Source organism: Moschus berezovskii, chromosome 20, assembly GCF_049115385.1.
Source record: "Moschus berezovskii isolate FMDL1 chromosome 20, NW_MosBer_1.0, whole genome shotgun sequence".
In the NCBI taxonomy this organism is placed as follows: domain Eukaryota; kingdom Metazoa; phylum Chordata; class Mammalia; order Artiodactyla; family Moschidae; genus Moschus; species Moschus berezovskii.
The window spans coordinates 59,288,223-59,300,895 of NC_142479.1; the positions used below are offsets into that span (position 1 = coordinate 59,288,223).

The window sequence follows — 12,673 nt, forward strand, 5'->3', positions numbered from 1 at the left end:
CCAAAATATTCTGAAATATTTGCCCCTTGCTTTTTTGCAGCATCCTGTTTTTTGCCAGCGTTTAAATTACTATGATTAAATCAGAATACTTTCTTCTTTTCCACACGAGACTATAAGCTCCTTAAGGATAAGGACTGTTTCCATTCTCCATAAATGTATATCTAATACCTCACACAGCGCTGGACACACAGAAAGTATTTAGTAAATATTTATTGAATTAATTATTGTTTTCCTATATTGTCTGTGGAAGTTATTCTGCTGGATACCATTAATAAGATAACCATTTAAACAATTTGTACTTAATAATCACATATTTCCTAGCCATATAATGAGTGCAACAGCCAGGCAGCCTGTACTTCAAAACTGACTGTCACTACATAGCTCAGCTGGTAAAGAATTCATCTGCAATACAGGAGACCCCAGTTCGATTCCTGGGTCAGAAAGATCCGCTGGAAAAGGGATAGTCTACCCACTCCAGTATTCTTGGGCTTCCCTTATGGCTCAGATGGTTAAGAATCCGCCTCCAGTGCAGGAGACCTGGGTTCCATCCCTGATTTGGGAAGATCCCCTGGAGAAGGGAAAGGCTACCTACTCCAGTATTCTGACCTGGAGAATTCCATGGACAGAGGAACCTGCCTGGCTACAGTCCATGGGGTCACAAAGAGTCAGATACCACTGAGCGACTTTCACTATTTCACTTTCATGCCTAACTCTTGAAAAGGGAGTGGCTACCCCCTCCCGTATTCTATTCTTGCCTGGAGAATTCCATGGACAGAAGTGCCTGTGGGCTACAAGTCCATGGAGTCATAAAGAGCTGGACATGACTGAGCGACTAACACACACTGTCTTAACTCTGTAACCACGGTCAAGCAAAAACTTAGTCTTTGTGTGCCTCACTTTTACTATCTGTAAGATGAGGAATGTTGTGAAGATTAAATGATTTAATATCTGTAAAGCACTTGGAAAAGTACCAGAGAGTAATATCTCAATAAGTTACTGTTATTATTACTACTAGTACAGAAATACAACACTCTTTTAAAACAACACTAAATGTGCTGTATTTTCAGTTTTGATCTTGGAGTTCTGTCTTTGTGTTGAACTGGTAAGTCATACAGAACTTGAATCTGAAAATCGTTCCCTCTTCTCTTTTTCCCTCACTCTGTTGTTAAGAGATCAAATAAGTATTTCAAGTATGTCGTCCTGAAAAAAACCTACTCTCCTCCATCCTTCAAGGACAAGTGTAATTGTTTATTTCTCAACTCACTATTCCTTTAATGTACAGAGTAGTTCTTGTATATATTGGCTTCTTTTTATCCTTATGTCATTTTTCCACTTTAAGTTGTTAACTGGTATAAGAGACGGGGAGAAGGAAACGGCAACCCACTCCAGTATTCTTGCCTGGAAAATCCCATGGACAGAGGAGCCTGGCGGGCTACAGTCCATGGGATCGCAAAAGAGTTGGACACGACTTAACGACTAAACAAAAACAATGTAAGAGAGGAATGGTCAGGTAATTTTTTACACTAAATTTTAGCTGTATATAGCATTATTTAGTTTTTCAATAGTTGTACATTTATTTATTGAAGAAAAAAAAGTATTGTGATTATTGTTTCATTCTCAAACCCAGTGTCCTGACTACATTTTCTATCATATTTAAAAGTTAAAATATGAATACAGAAATCAGACAACTCATTGGAAAAGACTCTGATGCTGGGAAAGATTGAGGACAGGAGGAGAAGGGGACGACAGAGGACGAGATGGTTGGATGGTATTATCGACTCAGTGAACATGAGTTTGAGCAAACTCCGGGAGGTAGTAAATGACAGGGAAGCCTGATGTGCTGCAGTCCATGGGGTTGCAACGAGTAGGACACGACTGAATGACTGAACAACAACAATTCAAATAATAATTATGCATCTCTGTGAAATTATATGACATGAACACCTGTATAACCACTACCTAAATTCAGACACAGAACGTTCCCAGCACCTCAGAAGCTTTTCTCATGCTTCCTCTGCATCATATTCCACTCCATGTAAGTGTGACCTTTAATCTGACTGCATTATCATTTATTTCCTTTAACAGTTTTCAAACTTTACATAAATGAAATCATTTAACCTATACTCTTTTGAGCCTCCCTTCTTTTGTTTAATTGTATGTTTGTGAGATTCTCTTTTATTGCTGTAGTGTTTCATTGTATGTCTATTGATGGGCATTTTCAACTTTGGCTGTTATGAACAATTTTATGAATGTTTGCCACATCTGTTTCAAAGCCCCTTTGTTTACTTTTCATTTTGGTATATACCTAGTAGTGGACTTGCTGGGTCATGGGGTTTCAATATGTTCCATCTAATTTTTTTTTCCAAATTTGATGCTGCCGATTTCCATTCATACCAGAAAAACATGTTAACTGTCCCTTTGCCTCATATTCACTTCAGTCACTCAGTTGTGTCCAACTCTTTGCGACCCCATGGACAGCAGCACACCAGGCTTCCCTGTCCATCACCAACTCCCGGAGCTTGCTCAAACTCCTGTCCACCGACTCGGTGATAACCATACAACCATCTCATCCTCTGTTGTCCCCTTCTCTGGCCTTCAATCTTTCCCAGCATCAGGGTCTTTTCAGATGAGTCTGTTCTTCCCATCAGGTGGCCAGAGTATTGGAGCTTCAGCTTCAGTCCTTCCAGTGAATATTCACAACTGACTTCCTTTAGGAATGATTAGTTTGATCTCCTGACAGTCAAAGGGACTCTCAAGAGTCTTCTCCAACATCACAGTTCAAAAGCATCGATTCTTCAGCACTCAGCTTGCTGTATAATCCAACACTCACATCCATACATGACTACTGGAAAAACCATAGCTTTGACTAGATGGACCTTTGTTGACAAAGTAATGTCTCTGCTTTTTCATATGCTGTCTAGGTTGGTCATAGCTTTTCTTCCAAGGAGCAAGCGTCTTTTAATTTCATGGCTGTAGTCACCATCTGCAGTGATTTGGAGCCCAACAAAATAAAGTCTCTCGCTGTTTGCATTGTTTCCCCATCTATTTGCCATGAAGTGGTGGAACCAGATACCATGATCTTAGTTTTTTGAATGTTGAGTTTTAAGCCAACTTTTTCACTCTCCTCTTTCACTTTCATCAAGAGGCTCTTTAGTTCTTCTTTGCTTTCTGCCATAAGGGTGGTGTCATCTACCTATCTGAGGTTATTGACATTTCTCCCAGCAGTCTTAATTCCAGCTTGTGCTTCATCCAGCTCGCCATTTCACGAGATGTACTGTGCATATAAGTAAGCAGGGTGACAATACACATCCTTGACGTACTCCTTTCCCAATTTGGAACCAGTCCATTGTTCCATGTCCAGTTCTAACTGTTGCTTCTTGACCTGCATACAGATTTCTCAGGAGGCAGGTAAGGTGGTCTGGTATTCCCATCTCTTGAAGAATTTTCCAGTTTGTTGTGATCCATACAGTCCGAGGCTTTGGCGTAGTCAATAAAGCAGAAGTAGATGTTTTTCTGTAACTCTCTTGCTTTTCTGATGATCCAATGGATGTTGGCAATTTGATCTCTGGTTCCTCTGCCTTTTCTAAATCCAGCTTGAACATCTGTTGAAGCCTGGCTTGGAAAATATTGAGCATTACTTTGCTAGCATGTGAGATGAGTGCAATTGTGCAGCAGTTTGAACATTCTTTGGCATTGTCTTTCTTTGGGATTGGAATGAAAACTGACCTTTTCCAGGCATGTGGCCACTGCTGAGTTTTCCAAATTTGCTGGCATATTGAGTGCAGCACTTTCACAGCATCATCTTTTAGCATTTGAAATAGCTCAACTGGAATTCCATCACCTTCACTAGCTTTATTTGTAGTGATGCTTCCTAAAACCCACTTGACTTCACATTCCAGGATGTCTGGCTCTATGTGAGTGATCATGTCATCGTGGTTATCTGGGTCATGAAGATCATTTTTATATAATTCTTCTGTGGATTCTTGCCAGCTCTTCTTAGTATCTTCTGCTTCTGTTAGGTCCATACCATTTCTTTCCTTTATTGTGCCCATCTTTGCATGAAATGTTCCCTTGATATCTCCAATTTTCTTGAAGAGATCACTAGTCTTTCCCATTCTGCTATTTTCCTCTGTTTTTTTGCATTATTCACTGAAGAAGGCTTTCTTATCTCTCCTTGCTCTTCTTTGGAACTCTGCATTCAGATAGATATATCTTTCCTTTTCTGTTATATCTAATACTGTGGGCAAGAATCCCTTAGAAGAAATGGAGTAGCCCTCATAGTCAACACAGGAGTCTGAAATGCAGTACTTGAGTGCAATCTCAAAGACAACAGAATGATCTCTGTTCATTTCCAAGGCAAACCATTCAGTATCACAGTATTCCAAGTCTATGCCCCAACCACTAATGCTGAAGAAGCTGAAGTTGAACGGTTCTATGAAGACCTGCAAGACTTTCTAGAACTAACACCAAAAAGAGAAGTCCTTTTCATCATAGGGGACTGGAATGCAAAAGTAGGAAATCAAGAGATACCTGGAGTAACAGGCAAGATTGAGTTAAAGATATTCTTCCCACTTTGTGGCTTGCCTTTTTACTGTTTTAGTGGAATCTTTGGTGAACAGAAGTTTTTCTTGTTAATAAACTTACCTATCTTTTTCTTTTGTGGGTTAGTGCTTTTTGTGTCCTATTTGAGAAGTCTTTGCCTCGTCCTAGTTCATTAAGATATTCTCTTAGGCTATCTTCCAGAAAATGTATTCTCTTTTGTATTTGGGTCTATACTCCACCTGGAATTGATTTTTGTGTATGGAATGAGGTAGGGACATGTTTCATGTTTATTCTGAGATAGAGATCCATCACCAATTATTGAAAATGCCATTCTCTCAGGGTCACCCTGTAATATATGAGACCCTGTGTGAATATTTTTAGTGGGATTTTTGTCTATATATGCAATTTAGTTAAAACACATATTATAAAAGTAATGGGTCTACTTGAAGCACATTGTTTTATCAGTGAAGATTTGGAGTAATTATGGATAGAGATTTTTACTTATGTATTTGTTTATTGTTTCATCATTGTACATAAAGATTCTTCATAGTAGATGGGCAGCATCTCTTTCTGTTAATGTCCAGAAGATATTGCTTTACAGTCTTTATTGTCAAATTTCATATTACCTACTGCAAGTAAAATGTAGCATACTCATGAAAAAAAAAAGAGAAAATGCCATTCTCTTCCTAAACAATTGCAGTGGCATTTCTGTCCTAAATAAGGTTACTGCACTTGTATAGATATGTTTCTGGATTTTTTATTCTGTTCTCCTGGTCTTTTGGTCTATGTCTGTCCCATTCATACTCTCTCTTAATTATTTTAGCATTAGATTAAATCTTGATGTTAAGTAATAGCACATTACTTCTTCTTCACATTTTCTTTACTATCCCCAGACCTTTCCATATCCATGTAAATGTTAGAATATTTAGTTTTAAGGTGCTGTCTTCCTCATTCAGTCAAAGCCTATTGCATAAACACACTGCTTCCAAATAGCCAAGATAAATTTCAGTAGTTTTAATCAACAAAATGTATAAATGATATATGGTTTATTTTGTGTGTAATAATCTTAAAACAGTGATTATTTTCAACAACCTACCAGCCATCTTGTTTTGTGTATCATATTCCAAGTTCATTGTTACTAAAGAAGTCACACTAGGATCCCATTCAAAGAAAGTGCTCTCTTTGTTTAGGCTCACACCTTCATTGGGCGTAAACATGCCTAAACCAAATGGTTAGGAAGATGACATATTCTTCACATTGCCTAAATGGTCATGGATGAGACAGAAAGACGGGTAAGATATTCAGTATGACAGTTGCAGAGGAATTTTGAGAGTTTTGAACAAATACACTCGGCAGAGGGGAGGTAGGAAATGATACCCAGCAACATCGCGAAAGACTGGAATCAAGGATGATAGTAGAGCTTAGGGATTAAGAGCCTGAGGTCTAGATCCAGATTTCCTAGTTCAGTTACTTAATAGTTTATGAATTTGGGTAAGTTACTAAACTCTCTATGATTCACTTTCCTTATCCGTAAAATGGGGATAAGACTGCCTGCTTCATAGGGTTGTTATGATCATTAAATGACTTAATGTATATAAAATGCTTAGAAATAGTGCCTGGCATATAAACTAATCCCCATATCTGCTGGATGTTGTTATAATTTAAAAAAGATAATCTGAAAAACTGAGATATATTTTTAGTTTCATTTACTTGTTCTCTGTCATGATATAATCCCCCACCCTTGACATATACAATATAACACCAGTAAAGTCCTGTCCATGCATCATTGGCTTCCCAGGTCACTTTGTAGTAAAGAATCCTCCTGCCATTGCAGGAGACCCGTGTTCAATCCCTGGATCAGGATGATCCCTGGAGAAGGAAATGGCAACCCACTCCATAGACAGAGGTCGCTGGTGGGCTGTAGTCCATGGGGTCACCAAGAGTTTAACATGACTGAGCAATGGAGCATGGATGCACACACCATGCACTGTAAGACTAAGGTTCTTTGAAGACTGAAAAGACTATAGCAGAATGTAGTAGTGCAGAAAATAGACCCTACACTCAGGAAGGAAATGGTCCCAAGAGTAAAAATGCATAGTAAGTTGGAAATTGAAGCAATTTTATTAAGAATCCTCAGAAGTAACAGGTTGGGCACTTGTTTTCCTGCTGTGTTGAGTTCATTCAATTTGATAGATTTTTAAAGGATAAGGGGTTGCAAAGAGTCAGACACGACCTGGCAGCTGAACGACAACAAAGGATAAGGTGATTCGAGCTGTTTCAGGGTTTTTCAACCTTAATTCTCTTTAATGACTTTCGGGGCTAGATAATCCTTTGTTGTGGGGAGATGTCTTGTGTATTGTAGGATGGTTAACAGCATCCTTGGCCTCTACCTACCAGGTGCCAGGAGCAACACCCCTCCCCACAGTGTGACAGCCAGAAATATCTCTAGTCATTGCCACGTGTTCCCTGGGGACAGAATTGTCACCAGTTGAGAATAACTAAGTTATTTAAAAGAAACTTCCCTGCATAATTTTTTCTCAAAGTTCCAAACATTCACAGTGATGGAGAGTAGAATGATGCACTGCTATGTACTAACTTCCTAGCTTCAATAATTTTGACAACTTGTTTTATCAATATCTTCCCCATTTTTTCTGTAGTAATTTCAGCAAAATCTTGTCACTATATCATCTCTTCCATCAATCATTTGATGTATATAAAGGATATGAACTTGGAGACTTCTTCAAAATAATAAATAGTATCCTTTAAAAGAAATATTTAGGAAAACAATTAAGACACTAGAGTGACATAGTAAGAATAACTGTGACATGAGTAAAAAAGCCTAGAAGAAAAAGGAAGAATTTAGTTTAGTTTTCTTCTAGCCTCTTTCTTAAATGAGTAACATTTGGACTTTTGAGAATAATGCATGAAATGATAATGTAATTATAGTCTCTGCCTGCCATTTGTATGTAGTGTAGTAGTATGTTGTGAAATCTAAAGAGGTCAGGCACTTTTGCATTTTATTATAAATATCTTCAAAATAACTTTTAGCATTTTACCCAGAATCTGTTTACTTTTGATTTCATGTACTGTAAGTATTCTTGTTATTGTAGTCCGTCCGTCCGTCCGTTCCGTCGCTCAGTCGTGTCCGACTCTTTGCGACCCCGTGGGCTTCTCCGTCCATGGGATTCTCCAGGCAAGAATACCGGAGTGGTTTGTAGTAGGCTTTGATAAATTTTAATAATATTAAATAGATGGCTTAGTAGTTTAGAAATTCCACACACTATAGTAACAAAACGAAAAATTCTTTCTAGCAAGGGTTTAAAGGTGGAAGTTTGCTTGAATGAAGAGAGGGGATTTGTTTGTTTTTATTGAAGTTTATTTCACTTACAGTATTGTGTTAGTTTCAAGTTTACTACATAGTGATTATTTTTGCAGATTATATTCCATTAAAGATTATTATAAGAAAGTGGGTGTAATTCCCTGTGCTGAATAGTATATCCTGTTGCTTATCTGTTTTACATGTAGTAGTTTGAATCTGCTAATCCAATACCCCTGATTTATCCCTCCTCCCTTCTCTCTCCCCTTTGATAACCACAGGTTTGTTTTCTCTCTCTGTAAGTCTGTTACTGGTTTTTATATACATTCATTTGTGGTTTTTTTTTTAGATTTAGGGTCCTTGTTTCAAAGATGCGTTTGCATATATAACAACTTTTTCCTGAGATTTTGTTAGAGTACCTTGGTTGGGCAGAGGCAGAAAGAGAAGGAATTGTCTATAATGTTGGACGTTATAGAGAAATAAAGCCCCAGGGATATCTTTCTGTTCTGTGGCAGAGAAATCCATTTTTGTTGTTTCTTGGAGAGGAAGTGGAGAAGGGAATATAGATCCCTGTTTTTCTACTCTGACATAAATCCAATAAGAATTCTATATAGATTTTCCACACTTTGAGTTCAGTAATGCTATACAAAAATGCGGGGCTTCCCAGGTGGCTCAGTGGTTAAAGAACTGCCTGCCAATTTAGGAGACACAGGGGACATGGGTTCGATCCTGGGGTCAGAAGATCCCCTAGAGTAAGAAATGGCAACCCACTTTAGTATTTTTGCATGGAAGATCCCATGCATAGAGTAGCTTGGCGGGCTACAGTCCCCATGGACTTTTGGGACTAGATAATCTCATTTTCTTGCCATTTGGAGTGATTTAATGTGTAACACAGACTATCCAAAGAAATAAGCTATTGTGCTTTAGTATCAAACCATATGACACTATAGTTAACACTTGCTATGGTGAAAGGATAGCAAAAAAACAAAAAATTATTTTGGTAATACTGTATATGGGATATGTGCTACTGTGAATTGTTATAAATATACTTGAGCATAAAACAAAATCTGAAAAAATGTTGGCAATGAATCAAGTTAATGTAAACAGATAAATTCAGTTTAGGTAAATTAGTTCTTCATCACATTTAAAATAGATCATCTTGAGTTCCCTGGCTCTTTTTTGTATCTGTAAATTTCTGTAAATTCTTTATTTGGAAATAAATTTATTTTGACGATGAGGCTAATGAAGATTCTCATATTGACTTTGTTCAGCAGCCCTCAGTGAAAAGGTATGAAAAAGAACAATATCTGTAGTTGGTAACCCCTGAAAAATAGCCTAAATACAGAAGCTTAAAAACTAATTGTATGGAAAGAAGGTAGCATACTGGAAACAGAAGATTACAGTGAAAGCCAGAGATCAAAAAATATAGGGGTCTAAATTTCAGGGCAAAATAGTGAACCTGAGTGGGTTTATTTTTGGAGTGATGAAAATATTCAGGAATTAGAGTGGTCATAAACTTATGAATGTACTAAAGCCACTGAGCTGTATACTCTAAGGGGGAAGAGTTTATGGTATATGAATTATACATCAGTTTTGAAAAAACTGACCTGACTGGGAAAGTGATAGTTCAGGGTAGGAACCCAACCAGAGTGAGTAGAGCACCTGTGTGCAGGGTAGCAGTAAGCAGCAGTGAGATTTGTTACATGCAAGGAGAATAGATTAAATAAGTAAGGAAAATGAAGATCAGGTTTTTCACTGTTGCAGAAAAGTTACAACCTTGGAAAGGAAGAAATTCAGATTTAACCCTGAGGTATTGAATTAGGTCTCATCTGAGAACTTATGAATGTAGAGCTGTGGGTATGTGTATATGTATGAACATAACTGTAACTTTGCTCATGTGGTGGACCTGCAGGGCAGTGACATCCTCATCTGATGAGCATATCTGATATTCTAAATACGTTTACCCACTTTAAAAAAATCAGGCTTTCTTGGAAAAAAGGACTGATTCAAGGGCTACGGCAGAGAAAGTACGTGAGGAACCTACAACATCTTGTGACAGAAAGCAAAGAGATACTCAGAAAATGACAGGGATATGTCAGAAGGTTACAGGAGCCAAATTGAAAAGGCTTGCCTGACCAACTCTGGGACAATTTGAGCAACAAAATAAATGATAACAGTAACAGATTATAATTCATTGAGTTTAGGAGTTTTAAACTAGGAGTCTTTGAGTTCAGATAGGTAGGTACGTAGATAGACACATAGATAAAGGAAAAGAAACTAAACTGTAAAAGAGTGATGGATTTAGAAAAATTACTATTTGACAAGCATGATAATAATTAATTTAACTGGGAAACATTAATGGATGCTAAAAATAGTGGGCAAAAGCTTATTGAGGAGAGATTCAGACTGCTGTTGTATACTAGTGTTCATATGATCATTATTCATATCTAGTAGGTGGAAACAGCTCAAGTGTCCAGTGTGATGGACAGATGACTAAATAAACTAAATGGGTATGTACATAAAATAGAATATAACTTAGCCATTACAAGGAGTGAAATTCTGATACATGCTATAACATGAATGAACCTTGAAAATGTGCAAAGTGAGATAAGCTAGACACAAAAGGACAAATATTGTATGATTCCACTTATATGAGGTGCCTAGAATAGGCAAATTCGTAGAATAAAGGTTGCTAGGCTTGAGGAGTTTTGTTTAGTGGATGCAGTTTCTCTGGGGGGTAATTAAACAGTTCTGAAAATGGAGATGGTTGCACAATGTTGTGAGTGCACTTATTGCCACTGAATGGTATGCTTAAAAATGGTTAAAATGACAAATATTGTTACGTGTATTTTTATCAAATAATTTCGAAATTTGGTGAGGAATGGAATACGTATATATTCTCAAAGTATCCCCCCCACAAAACACTTATTAATTACAAAGAGAAGTTGTATAATTTCAGAGTGGAAAGACGTGGCAGACACTACCATCACCAAGTGAGCCAAGTTAACACGGCATTAACTTTGTGAAAGTGCTGCCCGAGTGCTCCCCCTGCACTGAGTCGTGAGGTGCCATGAGAAGAGCTGGAGCTGAGGGGCACGGGACAGAATATCTGACGTACAGCCTTCAAAAGTGTCAAGGCTGTGAAAGTTAAGAAAAGACTGAGGAGCTGTTCGAGATTCAGAGAGTCAAAGAAAACTGAGAACTAAATGCATTGCTTAATCCCGAATTGGACCTTTTTGCTAGAAACGACGTTACTGGAGAAATATCAAAACTTAAATGGGGTCTGTAGATGAGATCATAATGTGAAATGTTAGGTTCCTGATTTCTCTGTTGGTATTGTGGTTATGTAAGAAAATGTCCTTGTTCATAGAAAATGCATACTGTCTGAGCCTGATGGGGTAGCGTGTCTATATTTTAGTGATTAAGGGGAAAAAAATGTTCTTTGTACTATTCTTGAAACTTTTTTGTAAGTTTGAACTGATTTTAAAATAAGAATATTTACACAAACTAAGAAAAAAGAGATAAAAGAACCTGAATGAAGGCAGTGATTGTGGCCAGGAGCTAGATCCCAAGACTAGGACTTGTATTGGAAAGCCAAACTGCCACAGAAATGGGAAACTTCTTTTGAATGAGTTACAAAAACATTCTCTCAAACTCAAGGGTTTCAAGTAAATATATTGAGAATTCTGAGTAGACTGTCAATTGTAATATGTAACAGTGGAAAAATAAGCTTCTGGTCAGGGACCTCGTAATTTTGGATTTAGAATGTGAAAACAAAGGAAATGACCAAACAGAATGTAAAAATAGTTGTAAAACTGCCCGTTTTATTTTGAAAGATTCAGGTGTTTCAATGTCTTCCTGTTGCAGGTGATGCTGAACAGGAACTTGGTCCCCCTCCATCTGTAGATGAGGCAGCAAACACACTCATGACTCGTCTGGGTTTCCTCCTTGGGGAGAAAGTCACGGAAGTTCAGCCCGGTGACCAATACAACATGGAAGTACAGGATGAAAATCAGGTAAACTGCTTCCCATCAACTTATTGAAATGTGGGATGAATCAGCCTATTATAACCAGGAAAGAAAAAATGTTGCAGGGCGTGGGTGTGGGTCTTGTCAGAACAGTGATCCCAAGTGTCAAATGCCTTTTCAGGCCTGGAATATAACTTCATTCTCCATAATCACTGTATTTCTTCAGCTTGTGGAACACTTTTTGGTTTTGTTCTTAATTTTAAAAAGCCACTTCAAGGTTTTGATTCTTTTATTGAATGAATGAGGAAATAACTAAATAAACCAACAAACAAGATGTGTGTGTGTGTGTGTGTGTGTGTATAAAAGCACCATACCCCTAAATTGCAGAATGCACATTGTTTTCAGATACACATGGATTATTTAGCACATTTAAAATATACTGATTCATAGACCAGATCTTGACAGATGTAGGGCTTCCCTGATAGCTCAGTTGGTGAAGAATCCACCTGCAATGCAGGAGACCCCAGTTCAATTCCTGGCTCAGGAAGATGTGCTGGAGAAGGGATAGGCTACCCACTCCAGTATTCTTGGGCTTCCCTTGTGGCTCAGCTGGTAAAGAATCCTCCTTCTATGTGGGAGACCTGGGTTTGATCCCTGGTTTGGAAAGATCCCCTGGAGAAGGGAAAGGCTACCCAAACCAGTATTCTGGCCTGGAGAATACCATGGACTGTATAGTCCATGGGGTCTCAAAGAGTCAACACAACTGAGCAACTTTCACTTTCACTACTTTAGTAGAATTAATCGATTATAAAATAACTTAGAAAATGATAACTAAGAGATAACATAT

The 12,673-nt window shown here is 37.9% G+C and overlaps 1 protein-coding gene across 7 annotated transcripts in view; it reads left to right on the forward strand.

The window, feature by feature from the left end:
• The window catches only part of TANC2 (tetratricopeptide repeat, ankyrin repeat and coiled-coil containing 2), a 369,078-nt gene that overhangs the window by 210,378 nt on the left and 146,027 nt on the right, over window positions 1-12,673 (forward strand). For 6 of the 7 annotated variants that reach the window (XM_088829199.1, XM_055408159.2, XM_088829197.1 and 3 more), the window contains one exon: window positions 11,726-11,874. In XM_088829199.1, coding sequence (XP_088685325.1) covers window positions 11,726-11,874 — 149 coding nt within the window. Of the gene's footprint in view, window positions 1-5,152; window positions 5,835-11,725; window positions 11,875-12,673 lie in introns of those variants that run through there. The other variant, XM_055408165.2, reaches the window with a different exon arrangement.